Raw genomic sequence first — 26,245 nt, forward strand, 5'->3', positions numbered from 1 at the left:
TTGTGAAATACCTTTTTATCCAATATTGAAAATGCAGCTTTTCTGTGGGTGCAGGGTTGCTGTAAGAATGGCATACCTGTAGATTCTAATGTGATTTGAGAAAAGGTGAAGTCATTATATGACAAATTAAAGCAAAAGGAAGGTGAAGGAGTTAAAGCTGGAGAATTTTATGCCAGCAAAGGATGGTTTGATAATTTTAGAAAGTGGCTTGGCTTCAAAAATGTCAAGATAACAGGAGAAGCAGTTTCTGTCAACCAAGAGACAGCAGATAAGTTCCCAGATGTCATTAAGAAAACCAATCAGGAGAACAGACATCTGCCTAAACAGGATTTTAATAGGGCAGTACCCTGTTCTGGAAAAAATAACCAAAAAGGACATCTTTTTAGTAAGGAAGATAAGTGAGCACCAGGGTTTAAGGCAGGAAGAAATAGGCCAGCTTTATTGTTTTGTGCCTAATGCAGTCAAGTTGATGGTCAGGACTGCACTTAAAAAGCTGCTAATCACCAAGCCAAAAGGGAGGTACCAGCTGCTGGTCTCTTGGTTGTTCTAGAAGGCCTGGAGAGAAAGAAGCCTTTTTCTGGATTGGTTACATTCATGCTTTGTCTCTGAAGTCAGGAAGTACCTTGGCAGTAAGAGATTGCTTTTTAAAATTCTTTTGATATTAGACAATACCCCTGGCAACCCAGAGCCCCATGAATTCAACACTGAAGGCATCAAAGTAGTCAACTTGCCTCCAAACACAATGTCTTTAATTCAGTGTATAGATTGGGGGTCATAAGGATCTTTAAGTTTCATTATACCCAGTATTCTATGGAAAGGATTGTCAATACTATTGAAGAGAACCCTAATAGAATATTGTGAAAGTGTAGAAGGATTGTGATGCCATCATTGTTACAGAAAAAACCATGAAAGCCATCAAACTTGAAACAATAAATTCCTGCTGGAGAAAACTATGCCCAGATATTGTGCATGACTTTGCAGGACTTACAACAGAGCCAATCAAGGAAATCATGAAAGAGATTATGGATATGGCAAAAAGAGGAAGGGGGTAAAAGGTTTCAAGATAAGGATCTTGGAGAAATTCAAGAGCTTATAGACACAACACCAGGGGAGTTAACAGAACACTACTTGATGGACATAAGTGCTTCTGAACCAGTGCCACACAATGAGGAAGAAAATGTAGAAGAAACAATACCAGAAAAGAAATTGACATTAGCAGAGGGTTCTGGTTTTTCAAAACCACATTTGACTTCTTTTGTAACACTGACCTTTCTATGATATGGGCACTGAAACTAAAGCAAACTGTAGGAGAAAGATTGGTAATGTATAGAAACATTTTTAGAGAAATGAAAAAGCAAAAAAGAAATTATGATGTATTTCTGTAAAGTTAAACTGAGTGTGCCTGCGTCCACTTTTCATCTCCTCCACCTCTTCTGCCTCTGCCACCCCTAAGACAGCAAGACAAACCTCTCCTCATCCTTCTCCCCAACCTACTTACCCTGAAGCTGACAAAGATGCAGACCTTTATAATGATCCATTTCCACTTAATGAATAGTGAATATATTTTCTGTTCATTATGATTTTTCTTAATAACGTCTTCTTTTCTTTGGCTTACTTTATTGTAAGAATATAGTATATAATACATGTAACATACAAAATATATGTTAATTGACCATTTACGTTATCTATAAGGCTTCCAGTCAGCAGTAGGCTATTAGTAGTTAAGTTTTGGGAGAGTCAAAAGTTATACGTGAATTTTTGACTGTGTGAGGAATCAGAGTCCCTAACTCCCCACATCATTCAGGGGTCAGATGTTTGTGTAATTACCAGTGTTCATTTGTTTTTGATCTTCACAGTGGTTTCATATGGTTTAGAATAGTATATAGGAGTGAAAGTGGTGGTTAATAAAACTTTTTGCAAGTGACTGTTACCAAACTGAACTTGGGTCTGCTCACCAGTTGCAGCAAAGCAAACCAGGATTTGCAGTGAGAGAAAGAAAGGCATTTATTGCATGGTACGAAGCAAGGAGAATGGGCAGCTAATTCTTAAGACCTGATACTCCCCTATGGCTTATAAATAAGAGTTTTTAAAGTCAGGGTTACATTTCAGGGAAGCCGAAATTACAGACAAAATTGTAAACTAATACATGGAGGTTATACATTGGTTTGGCCCAAAAAGGCAAGATATCTTAAAATGGAGGCTTACAGGTCTTAGGTGGATCCAGAGATTCTTTGATTTGCAGTTGGTTAAGGAAACACGGCTTTGTCTAAAAACTTGAGATCATCAGAAAGAATGTTAAGTTTGGCCTGTGATTGACTCTCTAGGTCCTTCAGGAAGAAATTCAGAATGAAGAAGAGCAGTCCAAGTTCAGTACTCAGTTACTCCTAATCTGAGGTTCTTGTGATAGCAGTTGGCATTTTCCATGTGGTAGGGGTCCGGGTTTCTGAAACACTATTCAAGAACGTATGATAAGATATTATCTTTCAGTTTCTATAGGGAGCTAAAATTCCTTGTGACTCTGATTTGCTTGGGAGACTACTGTCTTCTTGCTTATCAATCACGTTGCTCATTTATTTCTCAAAGCTTTGTAGGTGTCTGGAATTTCCCTTGAAGAGACTCAAATTTTTTCCTTTTCCTGTGCTGGGAGTAGGGAGAGGCAGACCACTGAGAAGGGTCCCTGCTCTGTCTCATTTGTACCCTTTACCCTCCTCCCACTGGTGGGATGAGAGTTTCTGTGGCTTCACATCCTTGTCAACATTTGATATTGTAATATTGTTATACTTTTGCTAATATACATGTGGAGCTATCTCATTTAATTATATTAATATTTCACTTAATTACTGTTGAGGCTTAGCATCTTTTCATTTGTTTGTGATCATCATATTTCCTTTGTTGTGAAATTCCTTTTCATGATTTTTCTCAGTTTTCTATTATAGTGTTTGGGAAGCCAAATTTTACTGGGATATGAATTGCTTAGTTGAGTTTAATAAATATTTATTGAGTCACTTCTTGGTTTTAGGTCATGCTTATATAAAGACAGGTAAGATGGATGGACTGTTACCTCAATCTGCATTTAGTAAAGATTTAACTTAATTCTAAATTTCTGTATCTTTCTTCCATTCAGATACAGATTAGCTACATGAATTATTTATAACTTTACCTCTCTGTGTTTCAGTTTGCTCATTTGTAAAACAATGGACTTTATCTAGTTTCTCTTTTATGCAGTTTACCTTTTACTAGTGTATGTAATTCATCTAATACTTTTTCTTGTTAGATTTTGAAACTTAAAAATGTTACCTTTATTGCAGTGGTAAACTATAAAGCATTATTTTGGTTTTTCTTCCATCAAAAATGTTGAGTTTTGCTTCTGTAAGGTATAATTTAAGTCAGTTCTCCAATGACCTCTTCTCTTAGAGGGATTTCCCAGACAGATATTACTATCTTTTATTTTTAAAAATTTAAAAATTTTTAAAAATTTAAAAATGCTGTTAAACCTGCCTAATGTATATGAATTATTCTTTCTCAGAGTGAAGATACACAACAGCAGATCATCAGGGAGACTTTCCATTTGGTATCTAAGAGAGATGAAAATGTTTGTAATTTCCTAGAAGGAGGATTGTAAGTAAAGCATTTTATAGACATTTCTAAGTTTTGACTATATGATTAAAATATATACTGTTTAATCAGTTTATGATAAAAGCTTTCTAGTTTTGATTAACTGGATTAGGTGAATTAATTGCCATCTATGTTAGCTATAAATCTTAACTTAAAGAATTTTTTAAAGATATGCAATCTTTTTTTTTTCCTTTTAACCAATTTGTAAAGACATTTTATATAAAGGCCATATATTCATATAGTAAAAACTGAAACATTACAGGGAAGTATAAAATGTAAAATAAGATTCTTCCAACCTTAGTCTTTCTTCCCAGTTTCTTGTGTATCCTTCTAGAAAATTAATTTTGCATTGACTGACATATTAAAGTAAAACCTTAAAAAATTTTATTTAGGAGATTATACCAAGGATGCTCATTTGCATATTGCTAGTTTTCACTTAATATTTTGAAAAGCTTTTCATATAAACACATCTAGTGCAACCTCATTCTTTTTAAGACTATAGAGTATTATACAGTGTGCATGTTTATGAAAATTTAGATTATATTTTATATTAATATTGCAAACAAGACTGAAGTCTTTCAAATATATCTATGTATCTATACACCTATATAGAATTCATCTAATTGATTTTTCTATCTTTAAAATGAATAAATAAAAATTATTTATAATTAGCTTGCCAAATATTATAATTAAATACTTTTAAATTAATAGTTTCTGTTAAGACAGTTGGCTCTCACATGTTTTCAAGGATGTTTTCTCCCCTGTTTATATAATTAATATACTAAAGATATTTCCTCATTGGGAATTCAAGAACTAAACTGTAGCTGAGACTTATTATGAAAATCACAGATTAGTCATAAAAACCTAGACTTCTCTGTATTTTAATGTGTATGATACATAGCATGAGAAATAGTTTAGATAACAGGGAACCCATGATTATAAGTTACTTTTTATCTTGTAGAATGCTTACTTGCATTTCTTATATCGTGTTGCACTTAAATGTTCAGTGCACACTTATAACTCATAAACTTTGCTATTAATTCAAGGCTCCTTAATTTAATAGTTGAGACAAGTATACCTGCTTCTATTTTTTAATTTTAATTATACAGATTTAACTTAACTTTGCCATTACTATCACTTTCTCTCATCCTAGCCCCTTAATTTCTTATCTCTTTGGAAACTTATCACCCCGCACAGTGCATTGCATGTAGTAGTTATGCAAGAACCTGATTGATTTAACTAGGGTACTGTTTGAACTAGAAATTATGAGCTGAAATTGTGATTGTTTTTTTCTAACCTTGTAAAAAATTGAAAGCAAATATTGTATTAGATGAGACTACACATCTAGTCAGTTCTAGTTTTGTTGCTAACAAGCTGGTGTCCTTAGGTCACTTAAAGTCTCAGACCTCAGTGTCCTCCTCTGTAAAATGATATATATTTGGACTAAGCAGATTTCTAAAATTCTGTGGTTTATATGGTGTATTGCATTCCATACAAGAATTTGTATCAGTATTATACTATAGCATAAAGATAACATTATATTTTTAAAGGCAAAATATGTACTTACCACATTAATATCTTTACTTTTTTAAAAAATAACACTAATGACCTTTTAGAAACTTACAGTTTTCAGAGGTTTGGTCATATCTTTTAAAGCAATGCAAAGCAAAGTTTAAAATAATCACTAAATTGCTGATTCAAAATGAAGTAAAACCTGCTATTTGTTTTCTTTTTATCTTTTAAGTAACAGTTGCGATCATAGTCTATAAATATAATTTCAGAATCTAAAATTTGCATGTATATGTTTTTTAATTAAATTTGTTTTCTAGAAAAGTATCTAGCATACTAGGAATTTTTAAATCTTTTCAAAGATCATTTCTACTTTTGCTTAGAGCAGTGGTCCCCAACCTTTTTTGGCAGCAGGGACCGGTTCCTTGGAAGACAGTTTTTCTGCAGACCTCCTGCTGTGTGGCCTGGGTTCCTGAATTTCATGGTTTCATGGAAGTGGGGGGTGGCAGGGGTGGAGCTCAGGTGATACACACCGGGTTCCTAATGGGTCAGGGGTTGGGGACTGCAGTATTAGAGAACATGGAAGTAGTGTATACTTACAGAAATTGTTCTGCACTTGTAAGTTTAGTGTTACTTTTACTGAGTAAGAGGTAGATTCTGTTTGTTCAATTAGCTTTGGTTACATTTAGCCTTGATTTTAAAGTATATTAGTGCTTGGAGTCTTGAGAAGGTGAGCTCATTATTGTAGACTTAACTATGAAATAGCTAAACTATGTTTAGAAAAATATAAGATATTTGGTGTGATTCCTCAATTATTATTTTAAAGATGCTGAAATTCCAGTCAATGTAAATCAAAGTATTTAATGGAAGAAGTGAGCATCACTTAGCGTAGTTTTCTTTCATTTATATTTCAAAACATAATGTATTTTTGGAGATCTTGATAGTAAATCTGTCCAAAACTTAAGAAATGTCATTTTTTTTCCTAGTTGATAATCAGTCTTAAGCTCTGACCTAACGAGTTAAATCTAATAAGCACTTACAAATGCACTATGACTTAATTTCTGCCTAATTCTCTGACTTCATCATTTACTAATCTTTTCTTGTCCACTGGTCTTCTTTTTCTTCGTGGAACATATGTACTTTGTTCTTGATGAAATGGCCTTTTTATTAGTTGTTACCTTAGCCTGAAATGCTCTTATCTAAATTTTTTCATGGCTAGCTCCTTATCAGATCTCAGCCAAAATGTCCTTCTTTCTTAATAACCTGAAATATCAAACCCATCAATATAGCATCATCTTATTTTGATTCTCTATGTAGCACCTTCCACTATCTGATAATTTTCTTATTTATTTATCTGTTGTTCCTTCCTCACTATCAGTGCCTGGCACATAGTTACTCAGAAAATAGTTTAATGAATGTATAAACTAATATTAAACAGTGTCTTTTACTTAACATTTCTGAAGAAAATAGTCGTCTTAATTTACTTAGTCTCTGAAATAAGTTCATTCGAACACTGTTCCATTAAATGTCACCTTTTGTTTTATAAAAGGTTTTTAAACAAATTGTCAGTTTGCTTGAACTAATGAAAATGTTTTGCATTTTGTTTACCATAACATTCCAATTGTTTTGTTTTGTCATTTAGATTAATTGGAGGCTCTGACAACAAACTAATTTATAGACATTATGCAACGTTATATTTTGTCTTCTGTGTGGATTCTTCAGAAAGTGAACTTGGCATTTTAGATCTAATTCAAGTAAGTTAACCCTTGCTTCTTACTTTAATCTTAAATAACAGTTTGGTGTTTATGTTTTTTGAAAACTTACATATTCTAAATTTTCTAAAATGATATTTTGTTTGGTAATAAATAAAGTGTTTTATAGTAGATGATGGATAAAAGGGAGACAAGGAATATAGAAATAAGTAAACTAATCTGATTAAGACTAATCAAAATTAATTACATCATGCCCTTTTTTCCTATTCCTGGGGCCCAAGATTCATGAGTGTCTTACCACATGTATTCAAATCTGACCCTAAAACCTAACTCTCCCTGTCTTCTAAATATCTTTCATAATATCCCTGGAACTTAAGGTCAGTCATCAGCAAATTCCTTTTCATCTTCAACCCTTTTTGTTAATATTGCTTCACTGTTTTTGCTCTAAGTTTAAGTTGCTTTCCTGATGATACTATCTGCAACCCTCTCAAGTAGTAGCCATTTTCTCTCCTGCTTCTTCATATCATTGAGTCCAGAGGTGTTCTCTTGGCTTCTCGTTGTGTTTTTTCAGACCATTCTGTCTTCTAAAACGCATCTAAATTTTCTCTCATATTATAAAAATGCCACTTCCTATCCATGTAGTTACAGTCATCTCTGCTCCCCATCTCCCATTCACTGGAGATTTTTTTAAGAACTATGAAGGGTTTGAGAATTTACTTCCAAGCTAATAAATTAACCTGCCACTGTTTCATGTGTACTGGCAGAAGACAGGAGACTTTTGGGCCAGAGGCAAAGGACCTTTACTAAAGCAAAATGATTAGCCGATGTAACAGCATTTGCCTGCACTGGTTCTCCAATTCCCAAAGGATGATGTGAAGGGGACCACGTGATACTTGCATATATGGTGGATTGAATTACAGATAAAGAACCCCAGGCTTAGGGAGCTAGAATCTTTTATAATGGATATTAAGCGTGTCCAAGTTGCCTGGGAAGAAGAGACTGTCTCTTTCTTCCAAGGGTATAAGTAAACCTGTTTTTTGCTCTAGAGGAAGACACCATTTTCCTGTGCTGTTTGTTATATAAGCATGCCAAAAAAGACAGTCCAAAACAGACATTCAGTGCCTCTGCTCACAATCTGTTCAGAACCATAGATCCATGGAGAATTATCTCTTAACAGATTTTGGTTCTTAGTTCACTGACATTCACTCTAATATTACTTGTTTCATAATTCATAGTGATTCTATTGTTCACATGTATAATTCTTCCAGTATCCTGATGTCTTCAAATTTGAAACTCCTCTCCCCCAATGAATTTTACCCTCCCCATTCCTAGACCTTATTTTTATCCAAACTGTAACTCTTCCATAATCTGAATTTCATGGTTTCCTCTCTTCTGTATTTATTTTTTCATATCACTATTTCTATTATTCCAAAAAGTCTTTGGGCCTGTTGGAACCCTCAGTTTTTAAAATCTATAATTTTTTCATTGTTATTTATCCTGCTGATATCTTATGTTCTTTATCCAGCTTAAATTCCATGGTCAGTCATCATATTCATAGCCTTGTATATGTTCAACTCCTTGCTGGGACCCATATATCTGAACATACTTAGAGGAAAATGTAACCATCCTTATTGGTCTCACTTTAAAATCATGATCCCTTAATTCAGTGAGTCCTTAATGCCACCCAGGAATCATTTTCTATTTCCCTGGTCATGTTACTCCTCTGTATTCTTACATGACTACTGATGCATTTTCTTCCCTCCTCAAACCTCTAGCACGTCTAGCACCTTGTTTCCTAGTTCACAGAGAAAGTTAAAACAATCAGAAGAGAACTTCTGCAGGCTCCCATTATCTACTTAGCTGTCTACAGCTGTGCCTATGAACTCTACTTTATCTTCTGAGGGATGAATTCACCATTCTCCTGGCTAAGGCCAGCCAATCCACTTATATGCTAGTTTCCACCTTCTTATTGTTCTAGCAATTCTCCCCCTTTCTTCTCTGTCATTATTTTTTCCTGTCTTCTAGATCTATGGTCCCCAGCCCCTGCACCTAGGACCGGTACAGAACTGGGCTGCAGAGCCCTGCTGCCCTCCATCCCACCCCACCCCCATCCATGGAATAATTGTCTTCCATGAAATTTAGGAATGGGGGGTAGGGTTGGGGCTGAACAGCAGGAGGTGAATGGCATCAAGCCAGTGGCCACTAAAGCTTCATCTATATTTACAGCCAGTCTCCATCGCTCACATCCTGCATCACTGCCTGAGCTCCGCCACCCCTCTTCCAGTTGTCCATGGAAAAATTGTCTTCTGGGAAACCTGTCCCTGGTGCCAAAAAGGTTGAGGACTGCTGTTCTAGATCATTCTTACCAGCCTACAATATGATCTCTCATCTTTAACAACAACAAAAAAAGTCCTGTCCCTATTTACCTCTCTACTGGCTCATTTCTTTCCCTCACTTTATAACAAAAACTTTTTTTAAAAAGTGTACAGATTGTCTCAAATTTTTCTTTTCCCTTTCTCTCTTGACCCCATGCCAATCAGGCTTTCAGCCTTACTGCTGCTGAATCCAGGGGTTCGCAACAGTCCTTTTTATTTGATTGTTGAATGCTCTTCTCTGTGAAATACTTTCTTCACTTGGCTTCTAGGACAACTTATTTGCCTGGTTTTTCTCAGTTACTTCATTTTGGTTTTCTGATCTCTCCTACCTCTAAATGTTGATAACGCCCTTGGGATCAGTCCTTGGATGTCTTCTCTTTTTGACTCTCTTCGTTTGCTAGGTGATCTTAACCAAATATTTTCTATATAATGATGACTCCAAAATTTGAATTTTCAGCCCAGACCTTTCTTGTTAATTCCTGACTTGATTACCCAACTAGCCTGCTGGACATCTCTACTTGGATATCTACTAAAGACCTCAAACTTAATGTGTCCCTAATTGAGATCTGGATATTCCATGAAAATCTGTACTTGAAATCTTACCCATATCAATTAATGACTACTTCACTTTTCCAGTTGAGCCAGACCAGCCAAAACCTGGGTATTTATCCTTGACTCTCATTTTCTGACCCCCACTTAGGCTTCTTCAGCAAATCCTCTTGTATATATCAATCTGACCACTTACTGCCTTTTCCACCGGTACTACGTTGGTCCAGACCACCATCAACTCTTGCATGGATTATTACAATATTTTCCTGACTGGTCTCCCTGCATTCACTCTTTTTTCCCTTTAGTCTTTTTCTTAATGCAACAACCAGAGTGATACCGTTGAAATGTTTTATATCTTTCACTCTTCCATTCTGAACTCTTCAATGACTTCACTTTTCACACAGAGTAAAAACCAGATTCTTTGCAATGACCCAGGAGCCCCACATGATCTGACTCCCCTCCTTCACCCATATTACTTATCTTCATCTTCTACTCTTTTCCCCTTTGCTTGGCTTCCTTGCTTTCCTTAAAAATATATCAGGCATGTTTCTACCTCAGAGCCTTTGTACTTGCTTATCTTTGCCCCTAGAATGTTGCTCCATTTGATATTCCCATGGCTAGCTCCATTGCTCCTTCAGATCATGACCTAGATGTTACCGTCTCAATTTGGTATTCTCTAGTCATTCTTTCTAAAAATTCTCTCTTTGACATTTTCTAACCTCTTTCCTGTTTTATTATTTTTTTCCTTAGCGCCTATCACTAGTATACTATATATTTGACTTATTTAGTGTAGTTTACCCTTATAAGAATATATGCTCTGTGAGAGCCAGGATTTTTGTTTATTTTATTCACTTATTTGTCCCCAGTGCATAGCATGGCATAGCACCTGACATATAGTAGGTCCTCAACAGATAATTATTCAGTGAATGAATGAATTCAATTCCTTGTATTTAGCATTCTGTGTAAAAGAACTGACAACAGAGCCCAAAGATTTATTAGAAGAAGAATTAGCTAGAAAAATAAAATACAGTAGTTACTACATGGTAGTAACATTTTGTTTTTGTTTGTTTTTGTTCTGAGTGCTGATTACATTGCAGTGTTTTATTTGTGAAAATCATTAAGCTGTATATACTCTTATTTTTATACTTTCTTTTTGTATGCAATATGCAATACTTCTATAAAAAATGTAACTATCACAATTTAAAATGTAGTTGCTACAAATAATTATATTGGATTAAGACTATCATGAGGGAATATGCTGAATTCATGTTTTCTTTCTCTTTCTGGACAGTGTAAAAACATAGGGACATGGTGTAGGTAAGTTGTAACTTGGAGAAAGCTACATATGAAAAGGAAGTTTTCTTTGTAGAACAAGTTTAGCGTTTTTGAAATTGGCAAGAAGGAGTCATGGTTTGAGTTCTAGTTAGCATTATAGAATAGATAAGAAATTAACCAAAGCAGAAAACTTAGGTAATAAATTCTGAGTACGGTGGTTAGATTAAGACTTTAGAAATAAAAACTATTAATTAAGTCAAAAAAGATAACTGATCATTGGTGCTATCAATATGCCATATGACTTTTCATCTGTAAATCTTAAACTAGGTTTCTAAGAGGAGCTAGGTACCAGTTACATGAAACCACAAAGTAATCATGGTAAACATTTCTGGTATATGCTTTTTTCTTTGATTTCTTTGATGCTGAAGAAATGAAGATAAACATGTATGTATTATGAGGTAGAATACAAATTTTTTATAACATTTAAAGCCCTAAGAGGAGATGATAAAGAAATTTTTAGCTTGAGGTAAATATGCCCCAAGATCCCTTGGATATATGTTCACTTTCCCTGGGGGACTATTTGGGAAACACTCTTAAGTTTTATTTTGTTTTCCCAAAGGCTGTTGTAATAAAGAAAGAAGCCAAATTTTACTTTTGGTAACAGTTAAGCGTTGATCAGGACTGTATATTGCATTGCCTTCTAACTTTGTTCATATAATTACATTTCTTGGTTTATCCCATATAGGGGAATAGTTAATTTATTATATTGTTATGTTAAGGAAACTTCGTATTTTCATAGAAAAAAATTTTTACTATTTCTCTCTGTGTTAGTTCTCTCTTGGTTATCCATAACTGAATAGAGTGGTCAACATACACGCTACATTTTAAAACACTGTTTTTTATTTACCTGTGCTAGCTACTAGAGTTACAGGAGGAAAAATAGGAGATAGTGTATCCTTTCGAACTCAGTCTATTAATATTTTATTGAGGAGAAATATTGTAATTAAGAAAGATTGAAATAAGTGTGAATTTTCCTAGAGGTACATCTGAAGTATTTTGCACTTGTGTCCTGAAATTAAGTCATCATCATTGATTATTATTTTGATGCTGTAGTTGATCTTAATTGTTATGAGAGAATAGTTGTTATATCTCAGAAAGAAATTAGATGGGGAATTGTTAAACAACAAATATCCTACATTGTATCTGAAGTAAATTCTATCATGTGCTCATGGAAAGTAGAAGCTGTCTCTTGTATTTTGCAAAATTTTTAGCCATTAGTATTCAATAGTGGATAATTTGTTTTGATACTAAATAAGGTACAGAAAAGAGGGTTTCAGCAGGATTGCATCATTTCCCCCTTCCTAAAGTAGGCTAGAGCTGTTTTTTAAGACCCTGTTGAGTTATCACATGCTGATCTGTTATGTCACAAAACAGAAAAGTTCTGTAATTTACCTTGCAGGTACTAAGTCTGTCACTCCTGTGAACATGTTGGAAGTTCTATAGTTGCTGTCTTTCGCCTTCAGTTACCACAGTTCATTAAATACTTAAGAGGGAGTGCTGAGCGTGCATGAGTCAGTCACTTTAAAAACATTGGTTGAATGAACAAAGATTGAAGTGAGTAGCTTAATTGTTTCTGCTTCTGTTTCATCAAACAGCTATTCAGAGTTTATTTAGAACTCATTTTCTTAATTTGTTCATCCTCTAGTTTTGAGAAAGGCAACTTTAATGTAAAAAGTAAAAGTTGAAAATTATAAACCAAGAGACTTTAGATCAAAACCCTTTGCATCTTGTGTATTCTTTAGAGAACAGATCAAGAAAACCTAACATCAATATATAACTACTAAACATGTTTATTATTTTGATGTTTGAAATGTTAAAAATGATACCATTCCAATGATAATTGGAAGCATATAATTTTATGTAAATATGTAGTATTTCTAAGGTATGCAAATATCCCAGATTTGACTTTATATCTTATATAAAATGTGGGAGAAGGCATTATTAGTAAATACTATATGGAATTTATACCAGTATGTCACCCGGTTGAATAATCAGCTTTTATTTTCTTTGGTTTCCCTTTTTAATTCTTGTAAATTGGGGGGGAAAAAGTGAACATTTTTTGTTCTTGATATGTATTATAATATTTTAGTGTGATATTAACTGCCATATAAGCAGATTTCAGAATTAATATAAACTAGCTTTTTAAAGAGTTCTTTCTGTTGTAGCATATCTTTCTTGGAAGTGTTAAAATATTTACAGGGTGAGAATAGAAATTCATTAAATATTAATGTTGGATTGTTTGAGTTATTTATAAGCAGTCATATTGTCCTCAATTAGTTTATTATGCCAGGCTGATAATGGAGACATAGAAGTTCAATGAATAATTCCAAATTCCTGTTATAATTTTTTGTATCACACGTAACAGTTATCACAGCATCAGTCTTGTTCAGTTGTAGTTAGTAGAAAAAAATCGAGAACTAACAGCTAAATTTTTCTTTAGGTTTAAAAAGATGTGTTTTGACCATGGTGTTAGAATATGTATTTAAACTAGAGCTCCATATATCACATTTGTCATTATTATTACAGTACTGTTAGACTAGATTTTGGGAATTATTTTACTTGTGTCTACTAATGCTAATTTGGTTTAATAGTGAGCAAGTTATTTAATATTTATAGACCTTGTTTTTTTTCACCTGTTAAGTATGTTTGTTTTAACATGCTGCCTACAGACCTCATGAGGTTATTAGAAAGATCAGTGAATTGAAGCAATATAGTATGTCTTAGTGGTTAAAACCATTCAGGCTTTGCTGTACACTAGCTTTATAACTTTGGGCAAATCATTTAACCTCTTTGACCCTAATTTTTCTTATTTGCAAACTGGGAGTAACAATAATAGCAACCCATAGAGTAGGTAAGATGATTAAAAAAAGATATTGTACATGAAACCCATGACTATATGAATCACATGTAGTAACCAGTGGTTTTTAGCTAATGTTACCCTTAAAGCTTACCCTTAAAGTATTATTTCATTGTTTCATACACAGACTGAATTAGATAAAGAAATCCTTGTATCTTTCTAACTTTCTCATTTTAGAAGCATTTGTGAATCTTTTAATCCTATGTGTTGTGTAATGGTTTGGGATGAATTTTATACGGTGACACATTTATGTGATAAGAAATAAGCTTAATTGGGGAAACTTGTAAGTTGAAAATACTTAAGTGAAGAAAGATCCTTCGATCTTCCTGTTATTGCATAGCAAATTATGCTGATGTAGATGCTGCTGATGTACTGAACATGCATGCAGCAGTGTGGCAGTGAAGGTCTCCCCCAATCATTGTTCTCCTTTATTCTGAAGGTAGGCTTGAAAGTACCCTTGTCAGTGAGGTAACAGATATGCTATTTAAATAGCATTGGGCTATCAAGGTTTGGCTACCACTTGTTTGTAAGATTAATCTGGTAAAACTAGTTGTTCAGAACTTGGGGATTGTGGGAAGCTGCAGCTCCCTTTTTGGGGAGAAATAAACCTCTGGTCCTATGGGAAGATGTGTTCTGGTTCTGGTGCAATTTTTCCAGCTGGAGAAAGAGGGAGCCCTGGCCCATCAGGCTTACTCTCCAGGCAATCCAGAGTGAATGTCCAGGGTCACTTTAGGAAAATTCTGCTTCCTACACCATACTGTGTTATTAGAATATGTGAAACTGTCCATTGGCAATAAGATTTGCTTTCATATAATTTGTGAGAAATAAAAAAATAAATTTCTGTAAATAGTTTGAATTAGACACTGTTAGAATTATTCAGGATTCCTAAAATTTTTGTCCTATCTTATTTTTCATGGTTGAGAAGTCCAATTTCCAAAAATTGGAAAGATAACAATCGCTTCTCAGTTATTTACATTGTGACTTATTCAGGATAAATCCTGTTGATACTTACTTTTCTAATTTGCATGTTTATTGCCATCTCAGTGGTCCTCTTGGGAGGCATCATGGTGTCAAATTGGTGTTCAGAGTCAGATGGTGTGGGTTGGAATCTTGGCTCTGTCACCTGACAGCTGTATAACTTTGGGCAAATTACTTAGCCTCATTTGTTCACAATTTTCTTTTCTGTAAGTGCTGATATTCATAATTGCCAACGTTATTGTAAGAATTAGAGCTAAGCAGACAGTACAGGCCCTAGAAAATAGTAGACGCATTATTAACTTCACAGTGGTCAAGGAAATATTTTGGAACTCAGGTGCTTAAAATCAGAATTTTGGAGCTGGAATTTAATTTCTCCCATTTAATATAGGTGCATGTGTCTATATAGTAAATTATTTTATTGATGTATAATGAATGTACAGAGTTTTGGGGTACATGTGATAACTTAATACATTCAAATAATTTGTAAAGATCAGTGATTAGTGTACTCGGGATACTTATCACCTTAAATATTTGTCTTTTGTGTTAGAACCATTCCAATTCTTTTATTCTAGCCTTTTTGAAATGTACAATAGATTATTGTGTAAGTCTAAGTCTAAGAGGGAAAACTTAGCTTATGTTGGTGTCTTCCTTTGATTTAGGATAAATGTGTCATTTCCTAGTATAGAATGATTGGTTTTCAGGGTGGAATTGGACATAAAGGAACTTGCCCTTTGAGCTTAGTTTTAAAAAATTTAAAGAAAAAAATAATTTTTAACTTTTCATGTTGAAACTATTTCCCACTTACAAGAATGGCAAATATGAAGAATTATTGCATACCATATGTTCACCCAGACTCTTCAAATTTAACATCTTCTGTAACACGGTACAGCTATTAAAATCAAGAAATTAATATTGACACAGTGCTATTATTTAATCTGCAGACCTTAAGATTTTCGAGTTGTCCGTTAATATTGTTTTTCTCATTCAAAATTTTATTCACATACTGCATTTAGTTTTCATGTCTCCTTTACTCTGTAACAGTTCTTTATCTTTGTCTTTCATTCTTCATGTTTTTCGTACATTGATCCTTTGAAGAATACTGGCAGGGATTTGGGATATTTCTTAATTTGAGTTTTTTTGATGATTCTTTTTTTTTTTTTTTTTTTTTTTTTTTTGAGACAGAGTCTCGCTTTCTTGCCTAGGCTAGAGTGAGTGCCGTGGCGTCAGCCTAGCTCACAGCAACCTCAAACTCCTGGGCTCAAGCGATCCTGCTGCCTCAGCCTCCCGAGTAGCTGGGACTACAGTCACGAGCCACCATGCCCAGCTGATTTTTATATTATATATATTAGTTGGCCAATTAATTTCTTTCTATTTTTATGGTAGAGACGAGGTCTCGCTCAGGCTGGTTTTGAACTCCTGACCTTGAGCAATCCGCCCGCCTCGGCCTCCCAGAGTGCTAGGATTACAGGCGTGAGCCACTGCGCCCGGCCTGATGATTCTTAATGATTCAACTTAAGCAGCTTTTGGCAAGAATACCACAGAAATGATGTTATGTCATCAGTCCTTGATATCAACAGGTACATGATGTCCATTTGTTCCATAACTTGTGATATTTACTCTGATCACTTGATTAAGATGAGGCCTTTTGGGTTTATAATCAAAAAGTTCCATTTTCCCTTTGTGCTAGTAAGTATCTTATGGGGAATATTTGATATTATATAAATATCTTTTTCTAATCATATATTCATTTATTTATTTATTTTGTCATCTATTGATGATTATTACCTGAAATAGCAATTGTGGTATTTACCAAATGGTGGTTCTTTCCATTATGCCTTTTATATTTATTTGTTGAAATTCTACTATAAGGAAAAGCTCTATTATATTCATTTTATTTTAAGTCAGTGCTCAAAATATCAGTTGTTCCCATATTCACTATAGGTAAAAGAATATTGCACAAGGCTAAATATCGTTTTAAAAATCAGCTTTTGATTAGAAGTTTAAATATAATTTTAACAATTTATGTTAATGTAAGTTTTTAAAAATGTTCTCATGAGTAGCTTTTGTGCCCAGAAAGAAATTATTCAGAGACTACTTTCATTTTTTGAATTAATATTTGATTTATTAACCATACAAATTCAAAAACCCAGTTCTTCCTTAGACTTCAACATTCAACATACAAATCATATTAAGTCACTTAAGTAGAGGGGCCACAACATATTAATAATTAAATTTCCTACAGTACAAGCAGTCCTCATTTTGCACAATACCTATGTCATCCCTTTGCATGGTTCATTGGTAATTGAGAGCCCTTAACATGGTACTATATGTAAAGTAAGGCATGCCTGCCTGTATTTTAAAATGACTTTATATATGTAATATTTATGTTTTAAGTACCTAAATTGGCACTATAAATTTCAAAATATATTTATCTAAATATAAATCTCTATAACAAACTAATAAAAAAGTTTGTGTATTATAGTAACTCATAAGTTATCTTAAATATTATAATATGTCCATCTATATAGTCAAATTCTCCTTTATTCAACTTAAAAATCACGTCTCAATTGGCTATCCATGTATACGTTTAAATTTAGATTTATGAAAGTCTAATCTGTTAGATATGCCAAATATTTTGAGGCTTAAATATTTAAATACCAGCTATAGAGATTATTTCTAAACTTAAAAATCAGTCATATTATGATTGATTAATATGGGGTTAAAAATCACTTAACCAGTAAGGCAACCATTTTTGTTTTTAGTTTGTGAGATTTTCTGTTGACTTGTGAGGCCTTGGCCTGATTCCAGATTGATTCTTTGCTATCACACTGATAGGAATCCTGATAATAACTATGGCACTCTATTACATAGCCAATGGATTGGTCTGAAAGCCCTGCTTCCTAGATTGAAGTCATAGTAATATGACTTAGTAATATGTACTTAAATAATATGACTTTCTTCTACTTTCAAAAGTCTACACTAACATAATGGTCAATGTCATTCATTGCTTTAGTTGTATTTTTCATTTCTACTGCTTTCTTGAGATACTTAAATGTTTTCTTCCTGGTTCCAAAGACACATTAATGACTTCCCATTAGATCCTTTCTTCTTTTGTTCTCTTTGAATTTTATTATCTGATTTAGGTGGATGGAATGCTTTGAAAAGCCTGCTTTTTTGTTTATTTCCTTTTCTATTTCTTCACCTAAAAGGAAGTTATGAATGGGATTTTAACAGCAGTAGATATTTGTGGGTGCTAGAAGTATGGACAGTCTAAATTTTTGCTTTATACTTTTCTGTATTTTCCAAATTTTTAAAATAATCACTTCTTACTACATTAAAAATGAAATACTATTTGCTTTTGTAGAAGTGCTATGAATAATGAATAAGAATGTGGGTTCTGCAGTAAGACTTTCTGGATTCGAATTAGGGCTCTATCGCTTAACTATTAGTATTTAATAGTTAACCTTTTGCTTTAGATTACTCTTCTGCAAATGATTGATAAAAAAAAAAAAGTACCTGTCTTATGGGATTACTGTGAAGGATCAAATAAAATAAGCTATTTAAAGTACTTGTATCTGTAGCAGTGATAGTATGTGCAGTTGATCCTTAAACAACACAGTTTTGAATTGTGTGGGCCACTTATATGTGGATGTTTTTCAATAAAAGTTACCCCAAGTGTGCCTGCCTCTCTTTCCACCTCCTCCACCTCTTCTGCTCTGCTACCCCTGAGACAGCAAGACCAACCCCCTCTCTTCCTCCTCCTCCTCAGCCTACTCAGTGTGACGATGATGAGGATGAAGAGACCTGTATGATGATTCACTTCTTTTTTTTTTTTTATTTTGGCATATTATGGGGGAACAGATTTTAAGGTTTCAATAAATGCCCTCCCCCCCCCACAAGTCTGAGTTTCCAGCATGACCATCCCCCAGATGGTGCACATCTCACTCCTTATGTATATACATATCCGCCCCCCTCCCCCCTCCCACCTGCCCAATACCCTATTACTGTAGTACCTATGTGTCCACTTAGGTGCTACTCAGTTAATACCAGTTTGCTGGAGAATATATCTGGTGCTTGCTTTTCCATTCTTGGGATACTTCACTTAGTAGTATGGGTTCCAGCTCTAACCAGGAAAATATAAGATGTGCTATATCACCATTGTTTCTTAGAGCTGAATAGTACTCCATGGTATAGATATACCACATTTTATTAATCCATTCTTGGATTGATGGGCACTTGGGCTGTTTCCACAGCCTTGCTATTATGAATTGTGCTGCTATAAACATTCGAGTGCAGGTGTCTTTTTTGTAGAGTGTCATTGGATCATTTGGGTAGATGCCCAGCAATGGGATTGCTGGATCAAATGGTAGATTCACTTGTATCGCTTTAAGGTATCTCCATATTGCCTTCCACAGAGGTTGAACTAGTTTGCAGTCCCACCAGCAGTGTAGGAGTGTTCCTCTCTCTCCGCATCCACGCCAACATTTGTTATTTGGAGACTTTTTGATAAAGGCCATTCTCACTGGAGTTAAGTGATATCTCATTGTAGTTTTGATTTGCATTTCCCTGATGATGAGAGATGATGAGCATTTTTTCATATGTTTGTTGGCCATTCTTCTGTCTTCTTTAGAAAAGTTTCTGTTCAAGTCCTTTGCCCACTTTTTAATAGGGTTATTTGATTTTTTCTTGCTGATTTTTGTGAGTTCTAAGTATATTCTAGTTATCAGCCCTTTATCAGATACGTAGGATGCAAAAATTTTCTCCCATTTTGTAGGTTGTCTGTTTACTTTCACGACTATTTCTTTGGCTGTGCAGAAGCTTTGTAGTTTCATCATGTCCCATTTATTTATTTTTATTGCTGCTTTGATTGCCTTTGGGGACTTCTTCATAAACTCTTTGCCCAGGCCGATGTCTAGGAGAGTGTTTCCAACATTTTCCTCTAGAATTCTAATAGTTTCATGCCTTAGGATTAAGTCTGTTATCCAGCGTGAGTTGATTTTTGTGAGAGGTGAAAGGTGTGGGTCCTGCTTTAGCCTTGTACAAGTGGCTATCCAGTTTTCCCAGCACCATTTATTGAAAAGGGATTCTTTTCCTCAGCGTATGTTTTTGTCTGCTTTGTCAAAGATGAGATGGCTATATGAGGATGGTTTTATATCAGGATTCTCAGAGCTGTTCCACTGGTCAATATTCCTATTTTTGTGCCAATACCAGATTGTTTTAATTACTACAGCTTTGTAGTATAGTTTGATATCTGGCATATTAATACCTCCCATTTTGTTTTTGTTGCCTAGAATTGCTCTTGATATTCGGGGTCTTCTTTGGTTCTATACAAAGCGTAAAATTATTTTTTCTGTATCTATGAAGAATGCTGATGGGATTTTAATAGGTATTGCATTGGATCTGTAGATCAGTTTGGGTAGTATAGACATTTTAATGATGTTGAGTCTGCCGATCCATGAGCATGGAATGGATTTCCATCTGTTTACATCCTCTGCTATTTCCTTCCTGAGTGTTTCATAGTTCTCCCTGTAGAGGTCTTTTACCTCCTTGGTTAAGTATACTCCTAGGTACTTTAATTTCTTTGTTGCTATTGTGAAGGGTATTGAGTCTTTAATTTGGTTCTCAATTTGATTGTTGTTGGCGTATACGAATGCCTCTGATTTCTGTGTATTGATTTTGTATCCTGAGACTTTACTAAAATTCATTGATCAGTTCCAGGAGTTTCTTGGTTGAATCTTTGGGGTTTTCTATATATAATATCATATCATCAGCAAACAGTGAAAGTTTGATCTCTTCTGCCCCTATTTGGATACCTTTAATTCCACTTTCCTGTCTGATTACTGTAGCCAGGACTTCCAGCACTATGTTGAATAGAAGTGGAGATAGTGGGCAGCCTTGTCTGGTTCCAGTTCTAAGTGGGAATGCTTTCAGTTTTTCCCCATTCAGTATAATGTTGGCTATGGGTCTGTCATATATGGCTTGTATCATTTTTAGGTATGTCCCTTCTATGCCTATTTTCTTTAGTGTTCGTATCATGAAAGGGTGTTGAATTTTGTCAAAAGCTTTTTCTGCATCTATTGAAAGAATCATGTGGTCTTTGTTTTTGCTTCTGTTTATGTGGTGAATTGCATTGATAGATTTACGTATGTTGAACCATCCCTGCATCCCTGGGATGAATCCCACTTGGTTGTGGTGGATTATTTTTTTAATAAGCGTCTGGATTCGGTTAGCTAAGATTTTGTTGAAAATTTTTGCATCTATATTCATTAGGGATATTGGTCTGTAGTTTTCTTTTTTTGTTGCATCCTTTCCTGGTTTTGGTATCAGAGTAATATTTGCTTCATAAAAGGTGTCGGGGAGGTTTCCGGTCTTCTCGATGTTGTGGAATAGTTTCTGCAGATAGGTACTAGTTCTTCTTTGTAAATGTGGTAAAATTCGGGTGTGAAGCCATCTGGGCCGGGACTTTTCTTTTTAGGGAGATTTTTAATTGCTGTTTCTATTTCAGCAGTTGAGATTGGTCTGTTCAGGGAATCTATTTCTTCCTGATTGAGCCTAGGGAGGCTATGTGTTTCTAGAAATTTGTCCATTTCCTCCACATTTTCCAGTTTGTGTGAATAAAGATTGTTGTAGTACTCATAAATTATATCTTGTATCTCTTTGGGATCAGTTGTGATATCTCCTTTTTTGTTTCTGATGGAGCTTATTAGAGATTTATCTTTTCTGGTTTTCGTTAGCTTAGCCCGTGGTGTGTCAATTTTGTTTATTTTTTCAAAGAACCAACATTTTGTTTTGTTAATCTCCTGAATAGCTTCCCTATTTTCAATTTCATTTAGTTCTGATTTGATCTTGTTGATTTCACTACTTCTGCTGGGTTTGGGGCTGGTCTGTTCTTCTTTTTCGAGCTCTTTGAGTCATTTCATTAGATTGTCTATGTGTGATCTTTTTGACTTTTCGTTATAGGCATTTATGGAGATAAACTTTCCTCTCAGAACTGCTTTAGCTGTGTCCCAGAGGATTTGATAACTTGTCTCTCCATTGTCATTTTCTTCATAGAATTTTTTTATTTCCATCTTGATTTCTTCATTTATGAAGTAATCATTTAGTAGGAGGTTGTTTAATTTCCACGTTTTTGCGTAGAAATGTGAGTTTCTGTTAGGGTTGATTTCTACTTTTATTCCACTGTGATCTGAGAAGATACATGGTATGATTTCTATTTTTTTTTAAATTTCTTGAGGTTTACTTTGTGTCCTAGGATATGGTCAATCTTAGAGAATGTCCAATGTGCTGATGAGAAGAACGTATATTCAGTGGATTTTAGGTAGAATGTTCTGTAAGTGTCAGTCAGACCCAATTGTGCTAGAGTTTTGTTTAAGTCCATTATTTCTTTATTAATTTTCTGTTTGGAGGATCTGTCTCGTGCTGTCAGTGGGGTGTTGAAATCTCCGGCGATTATGGAGTTGCTATTAATCCATTTGCTTAGCTCCAGTAAGGTTTGCTTTATGAATCTGGGTGCACCTAAGTTGGGTGCATATATATTTAAAATTGTTATCTCTTCTTGCTGAACTGTGCCCTTCACCATTATATAATGACCCTCTTTGTCTTTCACTACTTTTGTTGCTTTAAAAACTAAATTGTCTGAAATTAGAACTGCCACACCAGCCTTCTTTTGGCTTCTATTTGCTTGCAATATTGATCTCCACCCTTTTATTTTTAGTCTGTATGCATCCTTGCAGGTTAGATGTGTTTCCTGAAGACAGCATATACTTGGCCTGTATTTTCTTATCCATTCAGCCAGCCTATGTCTCTTGAGTGGAGAGTTTAAGCCATTCACATTTATTGAGAGAACTGATAGGTAAGGTAGATTACTGTTCATTCTGTTGGGTTGGATGTTGTTGCTATGATTTCTGTCTTGAGCCATTGTAATATCTGGCCTTTAATATCTTTGGGTTTTGGTTGTTTTTATATTTGTGGGTTATTATTATGATGTTCCGTGTGTAATGCTGTTTTAAGTACTTCTTGTAGGGCTGGTCTTGGTGAATTCTCTGAGCCTTTGCTTGTCTGAGAATGTCTTTATTTTTCCTTCATATACAAAGCTTAGTTTTGCAGGGAATAATATTCTAGGCTGGGCATTGTTTTGTTTCAAAAGAGTGAGAATGGGGTCCCAGTCTCTCCTTGCTTGTAAAGTCTCATTAGAGAAGTGTGGTGTTATTCGAATTGGCTTTCCCTTGTATGTTACTTGCTTCTTTTATCTTACAGCTCTTAGAAGGGCCTCTTTAGTTCATACTTTGGTCAGTCTGATGACTGCATGTCGTGATGTCTTCCTGTTTGCATTGAATCTCCCAGGGGTCCTCTGAGCTTCTTGAACTTGCATATCAAGATTTTGAGCAAGGCCTGGGAAATTTTCCTCTATTATATCTTCAAACAGCTTGTCCAACCCTTGAGTGTTATCTTCTTCCCCTTCTGGTAACCCTATGACCCTCACGTTAGGTTTCTTCACATAATCCCACAGCTCTTGTAGGCTTTGCTCTTTTCTCTTGTTTCTCTGCTCTATTTCTGTGACTGATTTATTTAATTGGAGGGTGTTATCTTCAAGCTCTGAGATTCTTTCTTCTGTTTGATCTACCCTGTTCTTGAGACTTTCCACTGTATTTTGTAGTTCCTTGAATTGATTCTTCATTTCCAGGAGTTCGGTTAAACTTTTCTTCATTGTGTCCATTTCCTTTTCCAGATCCTGGAGGCTTTTTGTGGTTTCTTTGTGTTGGTTATTGAGTTGTTGTTGCAGCTCGGTGAGTGTTCTTATGATCCACATACGAAATACCTCTTCTGTCATTTTGGTCACCTGATTTTGGTTGGTGCCCGTTTCTAGGGGGCTGGGGCTCCTCTTTGGGGGAGAGTTTTCCATTTGGTTCTTCATATTTCCTGAGTTCCTTTGCTGATTTCTTCCCATATCGATCAGTTGTTGTTTCTTTTCTTTAGGTTTTTGTTTGGGTATTCACACGCCTTGTTTAATTTCTGAGCCGTAAGGTGGTGTCTGTGGGTGAGATTTGTCCACTCCCTGTCCTGATAAGGGTGTGCAGGATGCTCTCCCTGTCAGTAGGTGGCGGTTGTTTGGAGGAACAGGGTACGCTGTTGTTTTTATGCCCTGTTATCAGCTCCTGTTCCTGTAGAGAGAACTCTAGTGCCTCAGGTGGTGGGTGGGGCCCTTGGACTTCCAGGTGTGTCCTTTTCTCCCCTTCTGTGAGGGCTAGTCTAGGAGAGAGTCTGGCCAGAGCTGGGTTGGGTAAGCCTGCCCTCAGGCAACACCAATGTCATTAGCAGGTGTCAAAGTTCTGTTCTCTGCTTCCAGGCAAAGCTTTCAGGTCGGGGCTGGAATGGCCCGGCTCAGTCAGAGAGTCTGCATGTGGGGATGGGACTGTCTGAGACTCGCAGTCTGGAGCAGGCCTAGCTTCTTTCCACCGTCCCCAACTCCGCAGCTACTGCTGGGCCTCTGCCCGCAGGGCAGACCACATGCCACCACTCCTCCCCTTGCTGTGCTACCTGCGGGGAGGTTCCCTACGCGGGAACGCCACCTGGGCTGGGGGCAAGGCCTCCCTTTGGGGGGAGGGTTGCCCTCTAGGAAGCTGATCTGCTCCTGAAGGCACACACACCGCAGTAGGCTGTTCACAAATATCCCTTCTGTGCCCCAGGCAATGCGAGGCCTTGGTGCATGCGATGTGGTCTGCAGGTCTGACCTCTGGGTCCCAGAGTTCAAACTATATCCCCACCAGGGAGAGCAGTGCCAGTCCCAATTCACCCACAGGGAGCCCAAGCTGCGTCTATGTCTCTCAACCTCAGAGTCTGCCCCGTTCTCCTGGGATCACCGTGCCAGCAGCACCTGGGAGGGCTGGCAGGTAGGGAGCTCACAGTCTGAGTTCCCCTTAGTCAGCTGTAGGGCCCCAAAAGGGAAGGTCCTGTTCCCTGTAGGTGCCTCCAGCTGGTGGCTATATTGTCTCTCTGTCTCTCTGGGCAGCCGCCGGTAGGGTCGGGGGAGAGGAGGAGGAGGCAATATGGCGTCTGCCACGCGGCTCGGGTCTGTGCACACGGAGGTGCCCCGAGGGAGTTGGGAGCCCGGTGCCACGTCCGCCACTGGCTTACCGCTGCGCGGCTGTCGCTGGGCTGGTGTCCGCAGGTCTCTCCACTCGCTGGGGAGCCCACCAGCAGTCCGGGATGCAGGGGAGGGGAAACGGCTGATACTTCCCGCTGGTCTCCGGGCTGCTCCAGCAGTCCCAGCTTCCAGTTCTCCTCCGTGACCTCCTCCCGTGGAGTCTCCCGTAGTCTCAGGTACTCCTCCTTCCGACCCTCATCCAATGTAGGCTCGTCTTCTTGCTTCTTTCTTCTGATTTCTGCTAGAATCTATCTTTTCTGCAGAGACACTCTGTCTGGCGGTGTTTCTCATCCGCCATCTTTTTTCGGCTCCCACTTCTTAATGAATAGTAAATATATCTCTTCCTTACGATTTTATTAATAACATTCTTTTCTCTAGCTTACTTTATTATTAGAGTATAGTATATAATACATTAACTATAAAATATGTGTTAATCAACTATTTATGTTATTGCTAAGGCCTCCGGTCAATAGCAGTCTATTAGTTGTTAAGTTTTGTGGGAGTCAAAAGTTATATGTAGATTTTTAAATGTGGCAAGTGGAAATCAGTGTTCCAAACCCATTGTTCAAAGGTCAGCTGTACTCAGTAAATGCTAGCTATTATTATCGTTAACCTTCTTTTATAAATCACATAAAAATTATCATTAAACTGTTTCAGAGTTATTATGAGGTGATACAGTGGAAAGATGGTCATTTCATCAACTCTTTATTTCTAAGTTTAATATGTGTTTAGTGCGTGGTACTTAGTAAGTGCACACTAAATGTCTCCATTTTTACTAACATTCCATCATTGGCACGTGATTGTCCAGGTCAGGTTTAGTGGAAGTCCATTCCAGACGTATGCTGAGTCAAGTGCTATTTATCTACGTACCTTAAATTTCATGCTGTAAAGATTCTGAAGAGTACATGCAACGGTACGTACTGGAGAGTGTACCTCGGGTACATTCATAATTGTTCTTCAAAGGTGATTGATCTGATTTTTAAAACTAGTTTGTGTTCCCTAACTCTACTGGTACAATCAATATTTTTAGTGTTTTGTTTTTGTTTTTTTTTTAAGTTCTTTTTGAGCTAAACTGAGATTTATCTCTCTATAACATCTGGCTGGTGACTAAAAAAAATTTTTTAGGTCTCTTGGCATACTGTTAATATTCTTAAATTTATGCCTGTTATTC

At 36.0% G+C, this 26,245-nt stretch overlaps 1 protein-coding gene across 4 annotated transcripts in view; it reads left to right on the forward strand.

Annotated features, from left to right (window-relative positions):
* Positions 1-26,245, forward strand: part of AP3S1 (adaptor related protein complex 3 subunit sigma 1) — a 75,621-nt gene that overhangs the window by 18,828 nt on the left and 30,548 nt on the right. For all 4 annotated transcript variants that reach the window (XR_012921724.1, XM_076008294.1, XM_076008296.1 and 1 more), the window contains exons 2-3: positions 3,527-3,618; positions 6,767-6,878. Coding sequence is in view for 3 of the 4 variants with exons in the window: in XM_076008294.1 (XP_075864409.1) it covers positions 3,527-3,618; positions 6,767-6,878 (204 nt within the window). In the remaining variant the exon portion in view is untranslated. The remainder of the gene's footprint in view (positions 1-3,526; positions 3,619-6,766; positions 6,879-26,245) is intronic.

The sequence above is a fragment of the Microcebus murinus genome, chromosome 11, assembly GCF_040939455.1.
Source record: "Microcebus murinus isolate Inina chromosome 11, M.murinus_Inina_mat1.0, whole genome shotgun sequence".
NCBI lineage: Eukaryota > Metazoa > Chordata > Mammalia > Primates > Cheirogaleidae > Microcebus > Microcebus murinus.